The sequence below is a fragment of the Vanellus vanellus genome (assembly GCF_965231255.1).
Source record: "Vanellus vanellus genome assembly, chromosome: 1".
NCBI classification, from domain to species: domain Eukaryota; kingdom Metazoa; phylum Chordata; class Aves; order Charadriiformes; family Charadriidae; genus Vanellus; species Vanellus vanellus.
In genome coordinates this window covers 51627640-51652101 of record NC_138905.1, presented here as the reverse complement: position 1 = coordinate 51652101, position 24462 = coordinate 51627640, and the positions used below count along the sequence as shown (strand labels likewise).

At 39.8% G+C, this 24462-nt stretch overlaps 1 protein-coding gene across 1 annotated transcript in view; it reads left to right on the top strand.

The window, feature by feature from the left end:
• Nucleotides 1-24462, top strand: part of FGD6 (FYVE, RhoGEF and PH domain containing 6) — a gene marked incomplete at its 5' end in the record, with an annotated part of 74463 nt that overhangs the window by 15180 nt on the left and 34821 nt on the right. Inside the window, 3 exons of the mRNA XM_082492500.1 lie at nucleotides 13910-14057; nucleotides 17458-17525; nucleotides 17618-17648. Coding sequence (XP_082348626.1) covers nucleotides 13910-14057; nucleotides 17458-17525; nucleotides 17618-17648 — 247 coding nt within the window. The remainder of the gene's footprint in view (nucleotides 1-13909; nucleotides 14058-17457; nucleotides 17526-17617; nucleotides 17649-24462) is intronic.

Genomic DNA, 24462 nt, shown 5'->3' with positions numbered 1-24462 from the left:
TACCTTGGGAGCAGATAATCCATGTTTTGTTTCCACTATTGAAAAAAGAAATCTCTTGACATGGTTTTAAAGGGTTGTTTATTTTGTCCTAGTCTACCTGTTTGACTACCAATTTAAACTAGATAACAAAGGTGAATGTGTTATTATGAGGACTCTGTAAACAAAGTGAGTGAAGAATAGATGATGTGGCATAGAAAATGTACTGTTAAATGTAAAAGAAGTTTTAAATATAATTATCCAGTTGCAGATAACAGGGAAAGCAGCTCTTACGGTTTGTTTTTATGAGAAATGAGTGGTTCAGGTCTGAAAAGTGAGGTGAAAAGTCAGTCCTGCTGGTACTGACACAACTCATTCTAGTGTTGTCAGAGACCAGTGGTTGAAATGGTTCTGTTTTGAAGTAACACCATCTTTTTTAAAGCCCCCTAATGAAAGAGAAATATTTATGCATTAGTTACCTTCTTTTTAGTGACAAACCTTTATTCTGAGGAGGACAGCAAAATCTTCCTTAAAACCAAAAGTAAAATTTTTCCAGTGATCTAAAGATGCAAAGGAACAGTGAATGTGCCTTGGAACGTCTGTCATGCTGCAGAAAACAAGCTTAAACTTTTCTGGATCTTGTGGGCTTCCTTTTCGTATTCGTTATGTTGTTCTAGGCCAAAAGAATTGTACTTCAGGTTGAGTGAGTCTGTTCCTTCATCCCTCGGGGAACAGCATACTGTATTTACTGGCTGCTTTTGACTGTTCCTTCGAGATGTTGAAAATGTACATGACTTCTAATTGATTCTGATTAAATTTATAGCTGTGTCATTGTCATTGTGTTTCCAGCTAGGATTTTTCTTTGGAAAGGGCTGGGGGGGTGGGAGGTGGAGTGCCATGTGACAACAATCCTTTAAGCTCTTCGCGTTGGTTTGACTAAATACTGCTTCCAATTTTCCCCACCCCTGCTGATTTAGAATAATCCATTGGTTTTCCAGAAATTAACATCTCAATGCAAAATGTAAGTTTAGTTTTCCGGACTAAATTCTGCTTTGGTGACTGAGTCCCCAGAGGTCAATTAAGTATCCATGAAAGCCTTCCTGGAATATTAAATTTAGTATTGAAATCTGTGTGGTTAAGCACTTTGCTTTGATACATATTCCTCTTTGATGTTCTGAACTTTGTTAGGGTTGAGAGACATGCTTCTGATGAGCAGTATTACACCCGATAGAAGTGTTGTCATTTAGGGATTAGCTATTTTGGTTCTGTTTTACCTCAAACCAGGACATTTAGGAAGGGTAGGTTTTGGGTTTTTTTGCAATTGCAAAATTCCCATTTAAAACTATTTCAAGAGAAACACTAAATTTATAAAATACTCCAAGGTCTAAATAGTATTTAAAAACAGCTTTCAAACACTTACGCTGAGATTTGAAAGCACAAAATACATTTTAGGTATTGAAGGTGTTATACATTAAAAACCACATTTTCTTTTTACTGCGTTTTACTGAAGGATATAATTTCCTCATTTAGTAGAGGCCAGGTATGTAGACTTTTTGGATTTCATCTGCTGCTTAAAGATGATAATGGATTAGTTTCTCATCTGAAGAAGGCGGGTTCCTTTTCCTCCATTAGCTGTGCACTCTTGTCCTGTCTTCCGATCTCCCCCTGTGCTTCTAGCTGGCTTCGGCCCCCCTTAGTTGTACGTTAAATTCCTTCTCTGCTGTTGTACCTCAGGTTTTAATGGAATAGCTTTGATAATATGGTCTTTAGGTTTCCTTGTCAGGCTTCATTATCTTGAGTCATGTGTTATCACTGGCTTTCTTTTTCTGTTCTGCTTCCTTGAGCCTGCCTTTTTCTTTTCCCCTCCTACCTCGCTTTCTCACGTACATGTTATGCAGCTGGTAGGCTTCTGCCAACTCCGAGGGCTTGTCAGTAAAGAGTGAGTCAGATGGCTCAGACCTCCGCTTCCCGTCCCCCGCAAGGCTGAATGCAAAGCCTATCTGGCAGTCCCAGCTCGGGAGCAGGCAACGGACAAAGCAATTCTGGGCTACCGGACATAGGGCATATGATGTCTTGCTAATTTATCACGTTTTGCTATTTTATGGACTGTGGGGTGTCTAATCAGGGTCCAAATCAGTGAGAAATGGAAATACTGGTAGCACCGTTGCTTGGGAATACTGATGTTCCGACACAAGGACTGGGAAGGAATTGGGTGTATGCAGATGGTGGGACCCTCATCCTGGGGCTGTGTGCCGCTCTCAGAGCTCCCTCTCTTTCCTGAGGGTTCATCAAATAAGTGACCTTGGGTCTAGAATTATTCTGTCTATTTTGTGGTGTCGAATTAATTATTTTATACTACTAGTGTAGCAGCTGAAACTACATGAAAGACTTGCAGTGATTTTTTTTTTTTCTCAGGAAAGCATATGGGGTGTTTTGGGGCTTTCTTTTCTTTCCTTGCAAGAATCTTTATGCAAGTCAGTGTCTCCATGGTCTGCTTTTCCAGTAAGCGAAGGAGTTTTCCTTAGTATTGGGGTGGCTTTCGGTCGTACGGCTTTATAGTTTAGTCTGCTATAGAACCTGAGATAAAATGCGTATATTATAAGAAGATATGCGCTCTGGGAAAATACTTAAATCTTCCAAAGCAATCTGGGACAAGTATGCCAATCCTTTTTTTTTTTTTTTTTTTTTAATCAGAATAAATAGAAACTTTCTTGCTTTAAAAACATCTTGATGCACACTTGTGCAAATGTGTTTGAGGTGTCCTGGTTTCATCTGTTTTGAAGTTAGGAAAGATTCAGAGGTCTGATGCTCTCCCTGTCCAATGAAGGAGGAGAGAAAGGAGTTGGAGAACTGCATTTTTCCAATACCAAGTCCATTACTGTATTATACAGTCCCATCTTGAAAAGGTTTGAAAGGCCTTACAAAATGAAAACAATTGTGAAGATCTCAGAGACTGTCATGAAAGATAATTTGTCTTTGGTGTTTCTTTCATCCCTCTTTCCAAGGGCTCCCTGTTGATTTTGGTAAAAGAAAGAGGTGGATGAAGCAGGTTTACACGGACACAGCACATAGGTAAACTTTTGACAAAGTTGGAGGTGCGGTAATGAAAGATTTCTAATTTATCAGAAGGTATTACAAGTGCTACATAAAAATAGATGTGGCTTAAGTTCTTGACCTTATCTTTTCACGGGGTGTAGCTGGGGCTGGGTATGTTTGTGAGTATGAGAGGGAGCAAGCTGACAGTGGTGATGAGGCGGGCGCTGCTGGGGTGCGCTGCCTGGCTGCTGGGTGAATCCCTCTGCCGCTCTGCAGAAGGTTTGGTGGTTACTTTTGTCATCCTCTTGTGCAGTCTAGAAAACTACATCACGTTAACCTTGGAGCCCGTGCAGTCCACATGCATTTAAAGAGCCACTTTGAGGGTCAATGCAATGATTGTTATGAACCAAACAATAAACTGCGCTATCCTTCGTTTCCCACCGCAGAAGTGCTCGCTGCAGATGGCAAAAATTCCCTGACTGTGCTATTCCCATCGATCCCCCGGCACAATACAAGGATGTCCTGGTCCTTCCCTCCCAGTGACGTCGCCTCAGCTCGGCATGTCGGCTCTTGCCTTCAGCCGAAGGGAGGCTTAGTGTGATGTGGGGGAGCCTGAAGTAAGCAAAGCAGTGCATTAAAAACCCTGCGTCCTTTAGCTGGCTTCCTAACCCGCCTCTATGGACAACAGGAACTCGGGTGTCACGCACTTTCTTGACTTAATCTCCAGCGCTTTATCTTTTTCTTTCCTCTTTTATTCCACATTTGTTTTTTTTTTTTCCTAATTTTGGCATTCTTTGTATGTATTTCCTTTTCCTTAAGATGGGAGAAGCTCACTTAAGGTTGCGTATTTGTCACCTGATGTTGGCATTTCTCCCTTGCCTCCAACACAGTGCGCTCTGGCTCTGGTTGCCAACTGTGGTATAAATTGCAGGTTAACAAAAATGTAGCTCCAGAGAGTATGTCATATGTAGAATGGAGAGTCAAATGTGACATGCGAATTGATGAAAGACCCGTTTCTATGCTCAACAACAGCCTTTTCCTGTGGGTTATTTTCAGTGTTGGCTCAGGAAATGTGCTTGTGAAGCTCCGTAGTACTCTGGTTATGGTGATACTTTAACTGCAGCAAGGTCTAATGAAATTGTAAATGTCAAACAGTAAAGATTTTGGGGGGCATAAGATAAATGTTGGGAAAGAAAGCAATCAAAATATTAACTTCAGTTTTTATTTAAATGCCAACAGTGGTATTAATATGCCTTATTGATCCAGTTGAAGGCGTTTTAATGAATAGACTTATAAAACTATGGAGCTATGTTGTTTCAATGCACTAGGCAAAATTTAGGTTAAGGAATGCAGGTTTTATGTTAGATGCTAGAATCCAAGAAGTTTCTTTTAAAAATATTAAGTTTACACAAGTTTTAATTTTTCCTTAAAATATCTTTGTGCTTATGAAAAACTGCTCCACTCAAGCAGAAGTGGACTAAAAAAAAATCTCTGAGATGCATGTAAATAAATAAAAGGAGTTTTTGTCAAAACTGCCATTTTGGTAGCTACAACCTGAACCTTATGGCTCAGTGATTTCAACTGTGCAGAGTTCAGTTGATTTTTCTGTTTTTTCTTCTCCCTGTGATGTTCCTGGGGGTTGGATGTTCTGTATTGATTTTGAGATGAGCTGTGAAGTTTAGAAGTGTCTAAATCCCATTCTACTTCTAATCTGTTCAAAAGATTAGAGGAAGAGAGAGCACAGGTCCAATCTTGCAAACAGCCCGGTTATTCTTTACTCTTTACAACTAGTGAGTGTTGGTGTCAACCAAACTATTTCAACCTCTGTTTTTCGGCAGACTACCCAGGAAGCTGTGTCAGCTCCTGTGCATGCAGACAGTTGTGTGTTTAAGAGTTAAGTCACTCCATGTTTATTTTAAATCTAAATGACTACCTTTTGAGTCCTCTGCTACTTAGCTTTCTTTTGTCGTCTTCTAGGTATCTGACATGTAAAAAATGGAGTGCAGTAGTGTGTGTGTTATTTCTAAATTGAACAAACTGAAGTGAGGTATTACAGCCCTGATTTCAGGGATAAAGTCACCAAAAAAAGGCGTAAAAATAATGATCAGTCAATACAGAAGATATTTAGGGGTTTGCATTAACTGTGGTTTTGGTGGAGCTGAAGTAGTTGAACATTGGAATGTCATGGTAGCTCTGGCAAGGTAAAGACAATTTTGTTTGAAATGGGTATTAATAGATTTGGTTTTCACTTGGTGTAAGTTTTCCCTTTCTTATTTAATGCTTTTGGTTTGAGATTTTTGTCACACTTTTATTATAGTTTTCTAGAAGTCTATTCAGTGTGTGCTGGAGTTGTGTTGGTGGTTTTTCTTTTTTATGTGACTGGAAAATAAAATGTTATTTTTCTTCTGATCCTGCTGTCCTTTCCCAGTAAATCTTTTCCCGCTAGGGTCTGCATTGTGAATTGAGAGAAGTTAGAACAGCAGGTCCTGATTGTAAATGAGCACCGTATTTTGGTGGTCCTGTTTTATATTGTTTGTTTTCACTTTCATGCCAGGTGTTTTTTCCAAAAGTCTTGGCTGTGAGCATTGCTGATGTGCAGCTCTCCCTGTGAAGTAGGGCTGGAAATGAGAATTAATACGGGAAGGCAAAAAAACCCTGTAAATGCTGCAAAGAATTCCTGCTTTACCTACCCTGGGGGGCAGGTGATCCCTCACAGCTCTGGGTGGAGATGGGAAGAACTGATGCAGCGACTCCTTCCCCTGTACAAGTCTCCAGGCAGAGCTTTAAATCCCTGGGGTTTGCCGCAGTGTTTCACTTTCCAGTACCAATGCTCAGGACTGTCTCCTCGTATCCTCTTGGATTATATTCTGCTTCGTTGGCATGATCTCCTTTTGGCACTCACTGTTGCTGGGGCCACCCCAGCAGAGGCAGGGCCATGCCACCCTCTCTCCTGCTTGTCATGAGGGCGGCCGTGCCGCGCTGATGGGGAGCTGAACTGGCCCACTGTGGGCACCGGTTTTCTCAAAGATGTTTAAAACTAAGACCTCTTTTTTTTTTTTTTTTTTTTTTTTTTTTTTTAATGTGGCTTTTCTATGGTGAGCATGGAAACATCTGAAGCATGCGTGTGTGTTTATGTTGAACTGTCCAAGGAATTGAGGAATTGTCAACAAACGGTCTCGCTGAGGATCTCTCCCGTGAGCATGGGAGGCTGCCTGCGGCGAGAGTGGTTCTTGGGCGCCTCTGGCCGCGGGAGCTCCTGTTTTCAAACTGCGGCTAAATATGGAGATAATCTGAGAGCTGTTGCACCTTTTTTTTTTAAACCGTGCTTTTTAAACTCGTGCGATGCAGTATGCTCGCAATGGTGCTGATCATAGTATGCCTGAAGTAGGGTGCCTGACAGAATGGACTGCTTAAAAGAAAAAAAAAAAAAGTACAAAATCGATTCAAGCGTGAAACACATATGACAAATGCCTGGCTTATTTTTTGCTTAGAACGCAAGTCAGATTTTTTTTTTTTTCCTTCTTGTTGAGGAAAGAAATAAGTGCGGTCTTAGCCTGAGGATAACAAATGCTGAACTAAATGCTGCTGGCTGCAAAGACGAGGATAACTTGGTTCCAGCAAGTCAGGTGTTGCCGTTGCGACGTGCTCAGCCAAGTATAGAAGGAGCTGCCAGTGGCGTGATCTAACAGGCTAAATGTGGTGGCGGCTCTGGGCTGTGTTTGTGATATCCTCCTTGCCCAGAAAACTCAGGTGTGAGCAGGGAACGCCAGAGGTAAAGACCGGGACAAAGAGGATCGTTCTTGGCGTTTCTCTTGGCAGGAGCAAACTCCCGGCATTCCCACCTGGGCTGTCTCTGCAGCCAGCTCTTTGCCCGGCAGGCAGCAGACAGCTTTCGAAGTACAAGTGGCTCTGAACCAAAATCCATTTTAAATAGGTGGTCCTGAGCTTCTCTTTTGAGAGCGTGTCACGATCATCAAGGGTCCTGACTTCCTATAAAATACATAGATGCTTATGCGTGCATACACTACATATGATCTTGCTTAAAATAACTCTAAGTCTTTAAATTGCAATTTGAAAAAGTAACCTGATGTGCACAAAGCATTTACAGTTGAAGTTGCTGAGTTGGATGTGGGTTGTTTCTGTTTTCTAGCTGTGATTCCTGAGGAGTGTTTATGTTTGTATCCTTAAAGTTCCGTAACCAGCCCAGAGGGAATATAACACAAGTTATAAGTGATGCAAATAATCGTGGGTTTATTAATCTTGTTTGTTTGCCTCTTGTTTTGTGGTGCTTTTTTTAAAAGACTTCTGTAAAGGTCTGTGTTGTTCCTCAGACACATCACCTACAGGAGGATAGCTCGCAGTAAAACCTAATGAATCTCACAGACATGATCTGTTCAGGTAGTCTTAAAAATTTAAATAAAAGGGAGATTGGGATTAACTGCCTGTCATGTTCCTTAGCATTAGACCAATAAAAACTCCTGGTCTGTTGCCTTTTTTGTTGTTACTGGTTCTAATAACACAAAGAACTTATTAAAATCATTGAGTTGTCACTGCAGAAGAACGAATGGCATAACTTTAACACGACCGTGTAAAATCCTATTTGAGAGGACCCCTGGCTGTCTCCCTCTCTCGCTGTGAAAAAGCACCATTTTTGGCAGAGAAGTTGAAGCCCAAGCAGCTTGGCTGCAATAAGGCAATCGGTCCCCAGTGCTGGCAGCCACGCCAGAACTGAGAGCCATAGTGGTATCCACCAGCCTTTCTCCTACTGTCTGCTACACCCGGAGAGGAGAGACATGATCTCAGCTTCAGCTCTTTCCATCTGTGCATCTGTCGTTAAACCAGAGAGGTGACTGATGCTGTAGGAATAACTCAGATAAGTAAGGCACCTGGTTCAGGCTGCATTTCATCCTCATTTACTGCTTAATGGTCCGGTATGCCTGAAGGAGAAATTAAAAGCAGGGGGACACGAAGAGGACAATGAGGGAGAGAATTTTTTAGCTGTAATGGTAGATAGTCACCGTTGTGCAGAGAATCTGAAGTTTAAATGATGAGATGAATATGATTGGTTAGGGTCCAGGTGTATCTATATGAAGTTTATGTTTATGCTTGCCAGGCTGGTTTACGAAAGGAAATGTGCTGATATTGGCTTCTTCAGGGTGGTTGTGGAGCTGAGGTATTGCAGCAAAATGTAGCTCATCTAAGTAGTACATTAATTGATGCCTTTATTAATCTTGCTGATCACTAATCCCATCTTTTCTTAAAACTTCCATAGGAGCTCACTAGTGATCTTCGTTAGTATTCATTATTATCTTTGTGCTTTGCCAAGTATGCTTGCTTTCTAGAACCGATTTCCTTTTTTCCAAAAACCTGCAGTAAATAAAGAAATATTAAAGAGATAGAACTGTCTTAAATAAAAAGTATTAAATTAAGGCAAAAGGAAGTTCACTAAGCAAAATCAAACAATTATTAACCAAGCAATAATTTCACTTTTGCTTTGGCTTTACAGGAGCATCTTCTGTTGTCTTGAGCCCCCGAACCAGATAATAGCTTCTTAAATTGTTTTGGGATCTTAACTCGATTTCTCTATTTACAGCCCTTCTTTATGCCTCAACAGAGAGATTCTGAATTCAGGTAGGACCTAACAGGAAATATGCCATAGGACTCTTTTTTCTTCTTTCCTTTAGTCTTTTAAGTCTTTTGTCCTTGGCTTTTCCCGGGAGCGTATGGCTAGGATCCCTTGAGGGAGTCGTGCAGCAAGGCTCACTGTCTTACCTACAGCTATTACAAGTATGAGGCACTATGAAAAAATATAACAGTCTTATCAGCTGTTGCCTCCACAGAGAGGCAGTGTGCTTTTAGGTCTTACAAAAAAGCAGCTGAACATGCCAAAATTATTGAAATTCATTGCAGGGACTGGTGATATTAACACCTGAAAATGGATGAACCAGCAATAGTAATTGTTACCTCTCTGGAGATGCAAGCAGCTGTGAAAGGATTGGGAAATGCTCTAACAATATAAAAAGGATTTGAGACGAAATGTTATAGTAGGGTATGCTTATTGGCTCTGATGTGTTGGGGTGTATTTTTTAGTTCGGTAGGAACTTCAGCTTCTATAATTTTGCCTGTATGTTGAAGGCTTTCTTAAAAAATAAACAAACAAACAAACACCCACAAAAAATGCAATGAAATACTGGAGGGAAGAGATAGAAGAACGATAAAGATGCTGAGACACTCCTACAAAAAGCAGAGTAGAATGGACACTCCTTTTAAAATAGCGAAAGGATGAGAAAAGAAGAATTTAGCAGAGTGGTGTGTGCACGATTCTGTATGTGTGCAAGTATTGCTATATATTTTTGATTACTTACTGGAAGTAGAAGAAACATCTAAAAATAATGAAGATCACAAGGAAATGTGTGTAAAGCAGCAGCGTGGATGAATCTATTTTAACAAATACTTTGGAGCTGTGGAAACTTGTTTTTTAGTAGTTATGGTGATACTAACACTTGAAGTAATTCCAATATACTATAAAATAGTTAATGTTGGGGCATTCCATGGCAGAGAATCTCTCAGAATCATCTCAGTGAAGCTTAAATTACTAATTGCCTTCTAAATGAATTGGGAACTGAGATTGAAAGGTTAATTGTGACTTGAGGCTATAGTGTCCTATGCGGTGTCTAAATCAACAGTGCCTGAAAATGAAGCCTCAGGCTTATTTGAAGCTTCAATAATAAATACAAATAAGCCAGTCTGAATTAGTCTTGGTCATCTTTTAAAGGTTTTTATGCTGCTTAGGATTTATTTTTCTGGCTGTAATAGCTCAATGGCAGTTCTTAAGTTTTGACAGTTTATCTTGCTGTATGCCTGATTTGGACTGGCATGTTTTGTTTCATTAATATTTTGGTATTGCATTAGGAAAATACAGCACCATGTGTATGCTTCATCCCATAAACTGTTCATTCCAAGGCAAACTTAACAATCCCTTCATTTTCTGTGTCAAATAAAAAAGCCCCGCATCTATATTTAGATAACTTGCTCACGAGATACGCCAAGATATTCTTACTCAGTGGGCAGCACGGTGAGTTGGCAGTGATGGTGTTTCACATGACAGATAATGCAGAAGTTTCTCTCAGTAGTGCTGTGGGTAGGACAAAGAATTGTGATGAAGAGGGAACAAGATAGAGATAGCTCTAAGGATCCCCAAAATACATATCAGAAGAGCTGCTCAAAAATAACCACTACTGCATGCCTGTGGTATTGATGGAAAAGGGAAACTGATATGCAGTAGAAAACATTCTGTTTATTGAAATATTTACTACTATTTCCAAACTCATTTAGAGGCCACAAGGGATTTTGCTTCATCCAGAGACAACTTTGAGAGAACTGTATATATGCTTACGTTATAGATGACTTCAGAGGTAAAAGTACAGAAAGAGTAATCAGTAAATACAAAACTGCTTTCTGTTTCAACAGAAACACCATAGTATTTATGGTGAAAGGTTAAGGCGTAAGGTACAAGGAGAGTCACTGTTTTCCAGCAGATGGCTGATAAAGTCAGATCAACACAGTGACTTTGTCATCATCATCTCCTCTGAAGAAGAGGACACAATCACAGATACCACCAGGAGTGCATCTACCCATGGCTACAGTAGTGCGGCCTATCACTGAACTGGCGACTTGTTTGATTCTGCAAAATGACTGGGTGGGAACCGACTTTTGATTGTTAATCATCTAATCATCCACTGTGTTTTTTCTTTAAAAAAATAAAGAAAGAAGAAAAAATAATAATAATAAAATCTCAACAAAATGTATCAGGTGGAAGAACCTGGGGGCTGTGTTAGGCTGTGAGCTGAGCATATACAGGATTTTATATATATATATATATGTATATATATATAGGGATTACTCTGAGGTGCTTTGACTGGTGAGGCAGATACTGTAGGCAAGATTTGGTAGATAGTGCTCTCAGCTGTCATAGTTTCCTTTACACGAATAGTAAGTGCATATGCACCACAAAGGCAAGAAAAGGAGCTTACTGTTTAAATGTTATGATTCACAGGAAGAAAAAAAATGTACACGGTGAGTGTCTTTCATTTGTGGACACTTACTAAGCATCCTAAATCATCAGCAGTTAATTATTAAAAAAGGTTAGTAGTTTTTTAACTGAAACTTTCTATTGGATAAGCTGATCTTTCATTTAGAAAATCCCTCACCCAACACAGGCCAGCTAGTTTGATCTTCATCCTTCAGTGGTGAGGGGGTTATGTTTGTGCAAGCAGAATACAGTCTCACCTGGAAATATGCTTGTTTGTGACTTCAAAAAGGGCAGGTTTTCTGAAACTTTGAAGTGTTGGCACAGTTGCACTGAATAGTTTAAATGGAAAATGATAGCAAAGTTTGGGAGTGGGCATCCTGTAGAATATGCTTAGGCAAAAGAACTGTGATTTCACAGGTGTGAAAATAATGTTTTCTTGATGGGAAAGAATCTTAGTTAAAGGAAATGAAAGCAGTAATTAAAACAAATATGAAGAGTAGGAAAAGGGGCAATAAAATGTCCATTAACTAAAAGTAAAATTTAATGAATAAGAGACTAAAAAGTGAATTCCAGTGTGGTTAGAGATAAAGGGCTTAATACATTTCGCAATAGGGGGAAAAAAAAATCCCAGCTCAGATGTAGATTCAGTGACAGATGTGGATGGTAAAACTGTGAGTAAAGTAAGGAATAGCAGTAGTTACTTCTGTTGCAGGTTTTGACTAAAGCAGGGGGATATGTCTACCTCATGTAGTGCTACAGATGCAATAAAGATGTTTGTCATCTATAAAATAAAAGGGTATGAGATGGCATCTGCTAAAATAAACGTTCTCAGGCCAACAGGTCATTTGACTGTGAACTAGATGGACTAGGCAAGGGACTTTTTGAATTGCTGAAGTTAACAAGTTACTGCAGAAGTCTTAGTGTCCCACTAGTTCTGTTCCAGGGGAAGCTCCAGTGAAAAGCCACTTTTTTTGCCTTCTTGAAGCTTGTGGAATCTGTGTGGGAACTGTCCCTGGCGTACTCCATGTGCTGCCGCCCTCAGCATTTGTCTCCCCAGTGGCCGCTCTCTTTCCGCATGAAGTTGATGGTTTCCAAACTGAAATATCTGGGTGTCTCTCTGCACCCTGGGTGCTGCAGTTGTGGCTCAGGGTCTCGTTTGAACTCGGTGATGAGCTTTCAGTCCCCTTCCTCCCCCCACCCCATTCGGTTCTGGGAGACAGTAACTGCTTGGGTGTTTCCTGAGTCCTTCCTGTGTTGTCTTAATAGAACCAAGCTATTTTAATCTTTTCTGTATCTTCGTGACTGACCAAAGTCTGTCTGCAGGCCAACTTATCTCATCCTCATCTCTAAATATATTTCTGTGTTGTGATCAGCGTTTGTGTGTTGTTTCTTTGGGCTGTTTTTTAACTTTGCTTTGAGCACTCAGTAATCAACACTCAGCTGTGGCTGTCAGAGCATCCTCACACAGCTGTTATTCCTTCCTTCTGCTATTCATGTTACCAGCAGCCGCCTCCCATGGGATCCATGCTGACAGGTTTTCTTTCTGGTAACTACCACATTTGGAGGTGGTGAGCCTGAAGAGTTGCCCTCCATCCCTGCCCACGAGTTCAGTTGCCCTGAACTTGTGATTCAAAGTTAGGAAAAGAAAAGGTCAGTCATAACCATCCCTTGCGTAGGGAGGCAGAGGGCAGCTATATGGAGAAGTGTGTAGCCCTGACAGACGTTGTCTGCACAGAATTAGGTGTTGATCAGCATAGTGAAATCTCTGCTGGTTGCAACAGCTTGGGGGCAAGGGTTTCTGGATTTGCTTTTCGTTTTGTAAGGTAGCTAGTCGCTTTTGGCTTATATCACAATAAGCCTGTGGCATCCCACTGTCTTTTTGCAGGCCTTGAACACAGATTATGTGAATTTAGATGCAGCTTTAGTGTAATTGGCAATTATCAGATATTTTTAAGGATTAAAAGTAGGACCCCAGGGATTTGTTGTGATTCTATGTTCAGGCTCCCTTTCCTCTAGTCTCTGTTTTCTTCTTTATCTTTCCCTACCCCCTTTTTTATTTTCTACCAGAATTGCATTTCTTAAATCTCTGCTGAAGTTGTCAATGCTAGTTAGAGGAAGAATGCTGTGTGCCTGTCTCATGCTATTTCTGTATGGCAAATAAGGCTGAAGCTAATGAAAAGAGACCTCTGTAATCATTGTACAGCAGCAGAACAAGGTTATATTTTATGGCTTTGACAGCTACCTGGTAGGTGTCTATCTCTGGGAGATGGGAATTTTTAATCACAGAAGGTTCTGCTTTCTTGTTTTTAAGAAGAATTATTGGACAGAACGGTTGTACTATTGCCATCCCTGACGCAGTTGTTTAGCCTATGCATTGAGAAAAAACCCTGTATATATACATGTGTTTAAATTTCAGAGAGAAAGCTCCAGTCTGAGTACCATATGTGGAACAAGTCCTGATGCTATGAGATAGAGGAGAGTAAAATGGCTATGATCTGTCTTTATCCTTCTGGCACACAGTACAAATGTTGCACTATACATGTACATAGTAATAAGGGAATAGATTTATCAAACTTTGCTGTCAGGCAAACTGTGATGGACACGAATAACGTAAGTATTCCAAAGGTACTGTGGCTTTTGCTCACTGTCAGCAAGCATTGTATCAATGCCACCATAGATAAAACATTTCAGGGTTATGAGCACACTGTGGAAAAGCCTACCACTGTCGTTGTCAACTTCAGATTACCCACTACTGTTTTCAATGTTTCTGATATCAAGTAGACAATTTCTTGTGGGGTAAAACAGAAAGCTCTTTACATAAATGAAGTATGTTATGTTTATGGACTATATGCATTTTAATTTTAGGTCCTTAGAAGACCACCATAATCATCCTAATGTGGTAATGGGAGATCTTCAGTCAGATGAAGAAGATATCATGAACAGTTCTGATGAAGATGATGACACAAATTCTGATTCCAGCAAAGGGGAGCCTGATCCTCAAGAAGATAAACAGGTATCTTTTTATCTTTATCTTCTGAAGCTGTTCCTCACTTGCACTGTTTTGTAAGTTGTAACCTGTTGGAATATTTTCAAATAAAAAGCATTGAGTTAACATAACTTTATATATTTCTTCTCATCATTCTTATTGTTTAGTGCGTTTTTTTTTCCTAAAATTTTAATTTAATATGTGTACCTTAATCTTTCACTGAATCATGGAGCTGTAGACTGCCTACCATGCCCCTCTAATAGAGCTACATGCACAACTGCATGTTTAGAGATCTTCAGTTCTGAGACTTGTAAATACCTTTTAATGAGGCTGTCTACCCTTCACAGATCCTGAAGCGCACAATGTCTCTTGTGCACTGAACGTTTATAATCAACTTTTGTTTTGTCAGCCTTGGTGAAACCTAAGGAAAGGTGCCAGGTGAAGGTTGCAAGGTTTGAGAAGATCCTTCCAAAAAATCTCTCAGAAGCTGTAGTTTTGCCTGGATGGTCCTGTTTTGGGAGTCTCAGCCGTGCAGCAAAGGCTGTGTCCCAGTAACCATTTCTGTGCAGACAGCTTTCCTGCGTTTGCAGGTTCTGCATACTAACCTGCCAAATCACTGCTTGGCGCACAAGGGACAGATGACAACCAGTTTTTAATTCTTCCTTTTCAATGGCATGAAACACAAAGGGTTCAACCTGCCTTTCAGCATTTAAGTTCCTTAATTCACTCCTTTGGTGCTGTGGAGAGACTATGGGGGTGTGTGTGAGAGAGACCTGTCGTTGGAGGGCTGCAGACCCACCTCTATGGCCCTTGGAGGGGTGTAAGCCACACTTGACTGTTGTGGTTGAGGTCTGACCTCCTGCTAGCTTCTGCGAGCATCAGCTTGGAATGATTTCCCCTGTTCTAACCTTATTTCTTCTTTGAATGAGGAGCAGGAAGACAGCGCTTACTGCTTAGAAAGAAATTAAGTTCTGGGCATCCTATCCTTCTCCTTGGGGATACCCTCTTTCTTCTCAGTCCTGGATGCCCTGACACCAGCCTGCCCATAGACTCAGCACTAGTCCTGGCAGCTCTGTTTCCTTGATAGTAGTTATATTTGCTTCCTTCCCTTAAAAATGAATAATAATTATAAAAAAAAAAAAGCACTGAGACTTTTTAGTGCTGGAAGAGAAGACTTGATGATGGTGCATCAGACCTGAATGTCATTTAACTAAATCCTCTGAGAATAATAAATTGAGGGAAGAAAAGGGTGTCGAGGGAAAAGCTTGTTCCTGTAAAACGAAGCAGGACTGTACCTGTGGAGAAGCTAACTTACCTGGCGTGCCTCTAGAACTGCCCTCAACCTTTCAGGACAGAGTTTTACAGGAAAGCGTTCCCGTTGCAAGGCTTCTTGGGCAGGTTTCACGCAGTAATTCAGCGCTTGCTGTGAAGCATCTGCTCATCGGCTTGCTTCAGCCGCCTGCGGCACGTGCGGCCGGCAGCTGGGGATTAACAGCAGCTTCCTAATGGGGAGAGCAGCTGCAGAGGAGAATGAAGCACTCTCTGCATCAGTCATCAGCTGGGCTTGTTTTTATTTTTGCTTACCACAAGCATGTGGCTGGTTTGATGCTTTTTATGCGTTAGAGGAGCTACACGGTTCCTTCCCAATGCCGTGCCTGAGAGCCCAATTTGTATCCCTTCGTTTCTCTCATTAGAGGCTCTCTTCGGCCCAGGGTATCTTTGGCTGAGCAAGTGCAAAGTGGCCTTCTCGGTGCCAGCTGGTACGTGAAAAGTCTTTTTAAATAGGGTTGAAAACAGACTGTGATATTTCGTTTTGTAATTGTTTAGTGTTAGCATCTTGTTCTCAAAATACTAATTTTCATCTCATTTGCAACTGTCAACTCCACAGTGATGGCAGACACCTTGCTCTGCATAATTGAGTTACTTGTTATTCAGTCTTAGAGAGAGCGTGTCAGCTGTGCTTTCTAAAAAAGCATCGAGGCCTGAGGATAGGTGTTACAATCTCGCCTGAATCCAATTGGCCCTCACAGGGTAGATCTAAGTTTTTCTTGGAAGTAAGTTTAATTTTAGAAGTAAAATCCCAGCTCTGTGCAAAGATGTCTGTGTAGTATATAAAATAAATAAATAATGTATTTTGCATATGTGTGATGCAACACCAAATTATCAAATTTAGAAATTAATTTTAAGTTAGTAATTCAGCACTGTGTCAATTACATTCAAATGAAAAAAATAATTTAGATTCCTTTATTATTTTGAATATAACAATATTATTAAACCCAGCCTTTGAGTATCATCAGTTCCGTACTTTGATTTCCATCACTTGAGACTCGTTTATAGGTTCAGAGACCTCAAACTCCAGATGAATCTTGCGCCACTAGTGCTTATGAACTGAAAGTTCGTACATGCAAGGCCACCAATATCTAGTTTTCTATATAAACTGTTCAATGCCTATATTATGCTGCCATACTCGGTACAGCCTGCCCAGGACTTCCATTGCACTTGTGTTGTATATCCTGTGATGTTTCAGTGCTCTTCATCGAGGCTTTTTCTTTGTAGCCTTGAAAGGAAAGCCTGAATATCTAATAGATGTGGTGACAGGTGGGAGCAGAGGAGCATATGGCAAACCATGAGACCTGTTATGGAGAAAGGTGTTTCATCTGAGGGAAATCGTACATGGGAGTTACACTGTGTAGAAAACATATTTGCATCCTGACACCTACCCCCTTCTGCTTTGCTATACCTGTTCCTTCTATCTGATGTTGAACAGGAGCATTGATTTTTTTGGAAGCCAAATTTGTGCACATAAAAAACATCATCATCTCCACAGTGTTTCAGGTAGACAACCAGGCTCACGCTTCTACAGCTTTGCAGTACGGTTGCTACGTTTTTCAAGCAACTCCTTTAGTAGATGGTCAGAAGCTGACACTTCTCTTCAGTGGGATATTCTTCTCCTTTCATCTTCTTTTTCAGTAAAGAAAATGTGTATTTCTTCTAAGATGTTCCTGAAACCCATTTGAGTTTATTGCAAATATTACTGCTGTTGTATTAATCGGAAAAGAAGATTGAATAATATACAAATATTATCTGTACTTTACTACTTTTGCTAACCAATAATTGTCACTTGCTAGGGCTTAATTTCTTTTATAGGCTTCAGTGCTTCCTGTAATAATTAAATAGAAAGGCTGATAGTGTTATAAAAACTACTCTTAGTTAACATTGGTATTTCTAGCTACAAGCTAAATTGATTTTCTTACAGATCCTGAAAAGCCAGAAGATTTCAAAGCTAGGAGACTGCAAAGCAGTATAAAAGATTTTTATTAGAAATAACTATAGAATAATTACACTGAATTTGAGGAACTACTAGCCTGAAATTATTTTTACGACAGTTTTAGTAGGTGCATAGTATAACATATAATTTTATTTGCAGAGTAAGGCAGCTGGAAAGAAAACAAAGGTTTACCATATTGCCAAGGAGATCATGAGCTCAGAGAAAGTGTAAGTGTCAATGCTAAACTTAACAGCTACTCAGTTTATTTTAATTGGGTAATTAAAATGTAACTATTTGCTTTTTCTTGCTTTTCTTATAGGTTTGTGGATGTGCTAAAGCTCTTACACATTGTAAGTATCAAAAATAAAAAAAAGCAGCTTACTCTTCTATTTGTTTAATCTGTTGAAGTTCTATGTTTAGGCTTTATTGTAGTGAATGTGACTTTTTTCTGCTCTGTCGACATATTCAAAATATAAAAATAAATCTAATTAAGCAGGAGTTTAACTTTTCAGGTTTTATATAATGGGTGAATATTTTGGTGGTTCCTTCTGCATCTCCTTAATTAATGTATACCATCTTCCAGCTGAGTGGGGTTATTGCTTGAATATTGAAAATGGAATATATATCCATTTATGTTAATCAGCATCATATTAATAAGCCATCTTGTACCATAGCAAACAAAATAAAATCTTTGGTTGGAATAACTTTTAAAGTAGTGGGGGGAGGCAGGAACAATTTACCTCTAGAAATGAAACATAAAAATACACATTCTTTAGGTAATCTAACTAATTAGCTCTGATGGTGCATCTATCACCATGGCAGCATATTTTTGGGGCTGCAATTCTTTGACAGATGCTTGCTTTCTGGTAACAGCTGTGATTGCAGTATGTGCAATGTTGTCCACAGCAAGGGTTAAGTATTTAATCCACGCTTATGCAGACCAGTCATCTGTTAAACATGATGTGTAGAAGGTGATAATAGTAAACTAATGGAGAATTTAGCTTTCTCTAGCTCCATTTTATGTGTTTTCTGTCAACTTTTAACTGATATGTATTTGTACCATTTTGTAACCCTATGAAGTGCAAGCGCAGGGATTTTTTTCCTTGGGCGGTAGAAGTGGTTATATTGCAAACAGACGCGCTGGTCTATCTCGGTCTCTTGAGAATCATGTTCTGTGAAACTGGGAACAAAGGCTCTTATAGATGGATGTATACAGTCCTGTAGTATAGAGATCTTTCAGGAAACAAACCACTTGGCGATACAGGAATCAGCTTCCATTTTAGTAATTGATTTTCTTATTCTGTTCAAGCTTGGTTTTTAAAAGCTGGGTTGGCAGTTGCGGCCAATATATAATTTATATTCAACATAGTTTCTAATACAGAACTCAAGCTTAAATACTGGTTAAAAGGAAGAGAGTTGTCCTAATGAGTATAGACAAGTTTTAAGCTGTATGATTTTTATTTATCATATTTTTCAGGCATATGACTTATATCTTAAAGGTGTCTTCGCTTTTTAGTATACCAGTTCTTCCGGTAACTTGTGCAGTATTGGAAGAAAAGGCTGTTGGTGAGGAGGATGCAGGCAAGCAGAGGAAGAATGTGGGAGAGGAAAAATGGTAGGGAGTTCAGGAAGTTTCTGGGATAAACTTATGATTGTCCGAACAGTGTACATGTACATGCTGTAGGATGTGTTTTGCTTTTGTTTTAATGGATAACTCACAACTTTATTCATGTAAGTATGCTAGTTTATAGCTGCCAAATAAAAACCATTAGAGATGTTTTTGTTGGCTAGCAATAACAATCAACATGTATTCAGCCTGGTCTAATGGAGAGGATGCTAGGCCAGGAGTCAAGGAAATAATTTCTCCTCAGCCTGTCTGTTGGCCTGCAGCGTGAACCGTGGTGAGTGTTCTTGTCAGAGTGGGCACCAGTTTTGAGGCTCTGTGTGTGTGTGCATTCTCCATGAAATAAAATTGCCTTACCTGAAAAAGGTTGCAGAAACACTTTTTTTTTTTTATTTCCACAGAGTGGTATGCCTGAGAATTTGCATATGTTTGTCACAGGCATTATTAAATCGGTTTATTTAATCATATATTTCTTATGGATAATATTTAAACATTGATAAAACTATGCTTTTGATTTCACGTGCACTAAACCACTTTGGCTTACTACCTTCAATGTCAGGATTACTAACTGCTAGTCAAGCAACCTCTGACAGGTTTCTGGAATGAAAACTGAGATTCTCTCCAGGCTGGGCTGTTTTACCCATAGTAAAGACTTGGTTGGTCAGGGGAGGTGCCTTTACACCTTCTGAGCCAGTGGTTTTCCAAAGAGTAAATACTCAAAATCCAGTGACTAGTCACCACCAGTGACATTAGTGGTGATCTGAAATTAATAGTATTCTCCTCAGTCTGTCCTACCAATGCCAGTTAATGCAGCTCATGTCTTCGTACAGCCAGGGAACTGGACTGTTGATGTAAGAAAAAGGGTTTTAAGTTGCTACTGCTTAGAGCATTTGAAGTGGAGTCTAAAGCAGTTGAGAAGGTGGGAGTGTGATTGCAAACTGGTTCCAAGTACCACTAATTTTTTATTTTTTTTTTTAGCCTTTTTTTCTTTTGTATTGACAAAGTCAAGTTAGGTGGAGCAACTCTTCCAAAACACCAGGGTGCCGGCCTGTTTGGACACTGTCGCACTTTATAAGTACACCTGGCTGCTTCTGTTGAAGACAGACTACAAAAGTTCTCTAGAAAATGATAAATACTTGGGAACACTTCTGTGATATGAAATAAGCTGGTCATACCAGAGATAACTGGCATTGCACACTGAGCTCTCTCAAACCTACTCAGTGAATGGAGTTGCTTGAGGGAGGAATCAAACATTAGATATAATCTTGAATTCTCGATATTTCTGTAGCTATTGTAATGTTCTTTTAGAGGACAAAATTCCAGTAAAATGCTGTTAGGAACTCCTGAGAACAAAGAGGCTTAAATCAAACCAGCTCATCCGTATGCATCTTTGTGAGATGGTCAATGCATGGCCTCCAGAGGGTATAGGAAGTGCTGTTTCTTCCCTAAGGGCACTTGCAGGAAAAAAAAAGGAACAGGGTGAACTGGATGTAAAACATAAGTAACAGAAATAAGCTTGTCACTGCTGGCTGAGGTGCTCTGTGCCCAAAAAACACCTGGTGTTCCTGGAAAAGGAGTAAGGCAGGATTGGGGCCAGTTGTACTTCTTTGTTGTGGGATTCTTTGGAAATGGTTTGCTTTGCACATGTGAGAGGATCTCCTCAGCAACACCCTGGTGCTGTAAGGGTGAGCTGCCTGGCTTGTTTGCTGTCATTGCTTTTGTCCAGTTTTGTTGTGAATGTTATGCTTTTGCCAAAACCCACCACTCTCTTTGTTCTCCCATCATTTTTTGGTTTCGTTTCCCCCCTGCTGCTACAGTATGGGCAGTGAGGCTTCTTGTCCAGCAGAGGAACATGGTTTTTGGGATGGCTCCTTCCACCACAAAGCTCAGCATATAACTTTGTGCTGTCTGAGCAAAGAAAAAAGTTTAGGCCTGTGGGCTTTTGCATGAGCCTTTAGACCTGCACTTCTGACTGAGACCCCTGTTCTGTCCTTATTAGGAATCTGAGATCAAGTAGGAGGTTGTCAGGAGACACCTCTAACTTTTCTACAGCCACAAGATCAGCCTCTTACTGGAGAAGGCGGATAAGAGATCAAACATCTTCTTTCTTCTATTGTGTGTCTTTCCATAGACGTGAGAGTGAGAAATTCTAGTTTAAAATGTTTTAATTTTTAGAAGACAATTGCAAAATTATATATATACACACATATATATATATATAAACTCTCTCTCTGTAGAGTTTCATATATCTATAAATACCTAGACTTTTTCTACATTGTAGCCAAATATTATGAAAAATAATTCATAGTAGATTTGGGAAAAGGGTGTAATGTGCATATTGAGAAATAAAATAGCTATGGGTTTTGGAGCAAAGGAAGTCCTGACCTCTGGTGCTGGTTGACAGCTGGCTTACTGTTTGGCTGCGAAATATTCTCTCAACCTCCAACTCCTCTTTCTCCAACTGTAAAGCTTCAATATTTGACCAGTCTGAGATGAATATGTTGATACATTTTTAGTCTGTGAAGTGCTTTAGAATTGCTGATTGAGGCATTTGACAATGAATTGCAGCTGTAGTCATCTTATTAAGAAGGCTAATGAAATAGTTTTGGTTTGGAAGGAAACATTGTTCTACTACCCAGCCTATTCCTTGAAATAACATTCTGGGAATATGCCACAGTAAAATCATTGATTACTGTAAAAAAAATGGCTATCTTATATCGTTAAATACTTATAAATTATTTTACTACCTGAGAAAAAAGGTGTGGAACTAGTTGGCAGCTTTCCAGAAGCAATCTCATATGTTTGAAAAATGTCACAATCCACACTTACTCATTGTCTTCATTAACTATCGTTGCTACAGTTTAACTGAACAGTTTATGGCTAATAGTCTAACTCCAGTTAAGACTGCCTATTTATGCTTTAAATAATATATTTGTGAAATCTTCTGTAGCTGTATTCCTAGCAGTCATGTTTACAGTTTGTCACATATAGCCGCCTGGCTGTTCCTCAGAGCGTGAAACTTCCTCCCCTTCCCTCCTCCCCCCCTGTAGGATGTGTGTCTGTGTGTTCCTTGAAAAGCGTCCAAGTGCAAACATATTTTTTTTTCCTTAAATTAAACTGATATTTGAGCTATCTGCAGGTGTATTTAGCTGGGAGTTGTACCTCAGCGGAAGGGATTATGGCTTATTTTTGCTTTGCTGATGGTATGTTCTAGGAGAACACATCCAAGATGAATATTGGTTGAAGCCTTAGAAGTAAAATATGTGACCACGTTTAGATCATGTAGTTCTTTCTCTTCCAGTTAAATTTACAAGAAGCTTTAATTTCATCCAGTTGAAATTATCTTCTTTCAGATAGTAGATTCCTGAAGGTGCACTTGACCTAGTCAGCAGCTGAGCGAGGGTTTAGTCCGGTCAGTACCTATTGTGGTTTTACAGCTAAACCTTGTTCCTTTGCTCCTTAGACTGATGCAGGCAGGTCGCTTCGCAGCGCGCTGGGAATCCTCTGGTGGAAAGAACTGAGAGGGATTGTGAGTCAGGGCCTTCGCAGAGGGGAAGTGTGTGGGCTGGTTGCAGATGATTCACAACAGGGTCAGAATTATTTCAGATATCGCAGCCCTTTGCTTATTTAAGGAAGCTGCATTGAAGGAGTGGCAGGAGGAAACAAAAGCAGTGACGGTGGTATCCTCCTCAAATATTGTTTAAAAGTTGCACAGCTCTAAGGGCAGTGTACACTAAGAATAAATAAAATTCCCTAAACATTTTCAAGTTGGGAATGTATTATCAGGCAGTAATTCAGCAATAAGATGTTCTCAGAAGCCTTTTCAAACTGTCTAAACTAGATTTTCACGTGGACAAGTACCCAGTGGGGCTGCTGTCTTAGTCTAGAATAAACTAAGACTGTTTCTGGTTTGGAAAGAATGTGCTTTCCAGGGACGGTGATGAGTGCCATCCTCTTAAAGTAGCTGTGTGAGAACAATTGCCTTTGCCTAAGCAGTAAAAAGTGGTATCGGAGGATTGTTATTGGGCCAGAATATAATGTAGAACTAGAAACTGCAAACCAGCACTTCAGAAAGTGTACAATAGCCTCCCCGCTTCTGAAATGAAAAATTATCCTGGTAAGAAGCTGGGATGATTCAGTATAACGAGCGTAATCTTTTGTTTTCTGTGCGCAGCATGTGAAACTTTAATCTAGAGTTGCAAATGGTGTTTTTCAGTGACATAAGCACATTAATTCCAAAGCATGGCAAGTTTGGTTTAATGAGCAAGATTGTAATGTTTGAAAGGCTTGCTTGTAATTAGTAAATCTCACTCTCTAAAATTAACAGTAACGGATTGCTGTATTGCTTCAAACAGAATAATCTCTAGGACGACTCAGGTGATTGTCTTTGAAAAGAGTGATGAAAGCACTGCTCTTCAGCAGCATTGCATAGTACTATATGCTAAATATATGTCTAATATGAATCACTTTTTGCAGCTATATATAGATATTGGAGGAATGTATGTTATTTGCAACAGCGATTCTGTTTTTATTTAGCAGTGAATGGATTTAATTTTAGAAGGAATTGGTGCATTAAATGACTATTACTGCAATTTCTAATTTCTAAGTCATTCACCTCCTTGTATAAAAAGTTGTCCTTGTCTGGATACCTTCCCTGCTTTGGAGTGAAATTTCAGGGTTTACTTTTTAAGTTAACATATTTCACATTTGGTAATTAGACCAGCCCTTTTCCATGTTTTGTCCTTTTGGGTAAGAAATGACTTTCTCAGAAGGCCGGTACCTTCAAGTGTAAACACTGTTAACTCTAGCCTTGTTACATTTGTTTGACTTTTCCTACCCCTACTCCTCAGGCATGTGCTGTCTGCCTTCAACTCTTAAGTTTATCTCAAGATGAACTTGGCATGACAGTTACTTCACACCCACTGCCAGGTTAAAAATAAATCTTAATATGATTACAGTGACAAATGCATTGTACTGCTTCTGTAGTGAAGACTTGATAATTCAAAAAAAGAAAAAAAGTGTTGAAGTTTAGCTCTTTTGTTGTTTGGCAGGCTGGTTTGCATCATTTGAAAGCTTCACGTTATCTTTCTTCCCTGCGTTTCCTCTCTGCAGGGCTTCCTCAGTTTACTCAGTTGTGGAGGGGGACGGAGGGGGTGATGAAACAAAGTTTTGGTTGGCAGTTTTAATGATAGTCTTTCACGGCGTGATCCAAAGCCTGATGAAACTGATGGACTTTGGATCAAGCTCGTGAAAAACCAAACCTGTATTTGGAAAACATCCTGCAGGCTCTTAGAATGCTGTATCTAGAAGTTAAATAAATGCTCTTAACTACGAATGACATTCCTGTCTTATCTACGGTTCTTAAACCTGGCTCCCTGCTCTCCTTTTATTGTTTGGTCAGGGAAAAGCCTGGGTTGTTGATTATGCTACAGACAAAACTGCTTTTCTTTTCATCCTGCGAGTAGCACAATGTAACATTCGGATAAAATTCTTGTTTTATCCCATGGCAAATTACATGCAGTATATTGTGTGTGCATGTG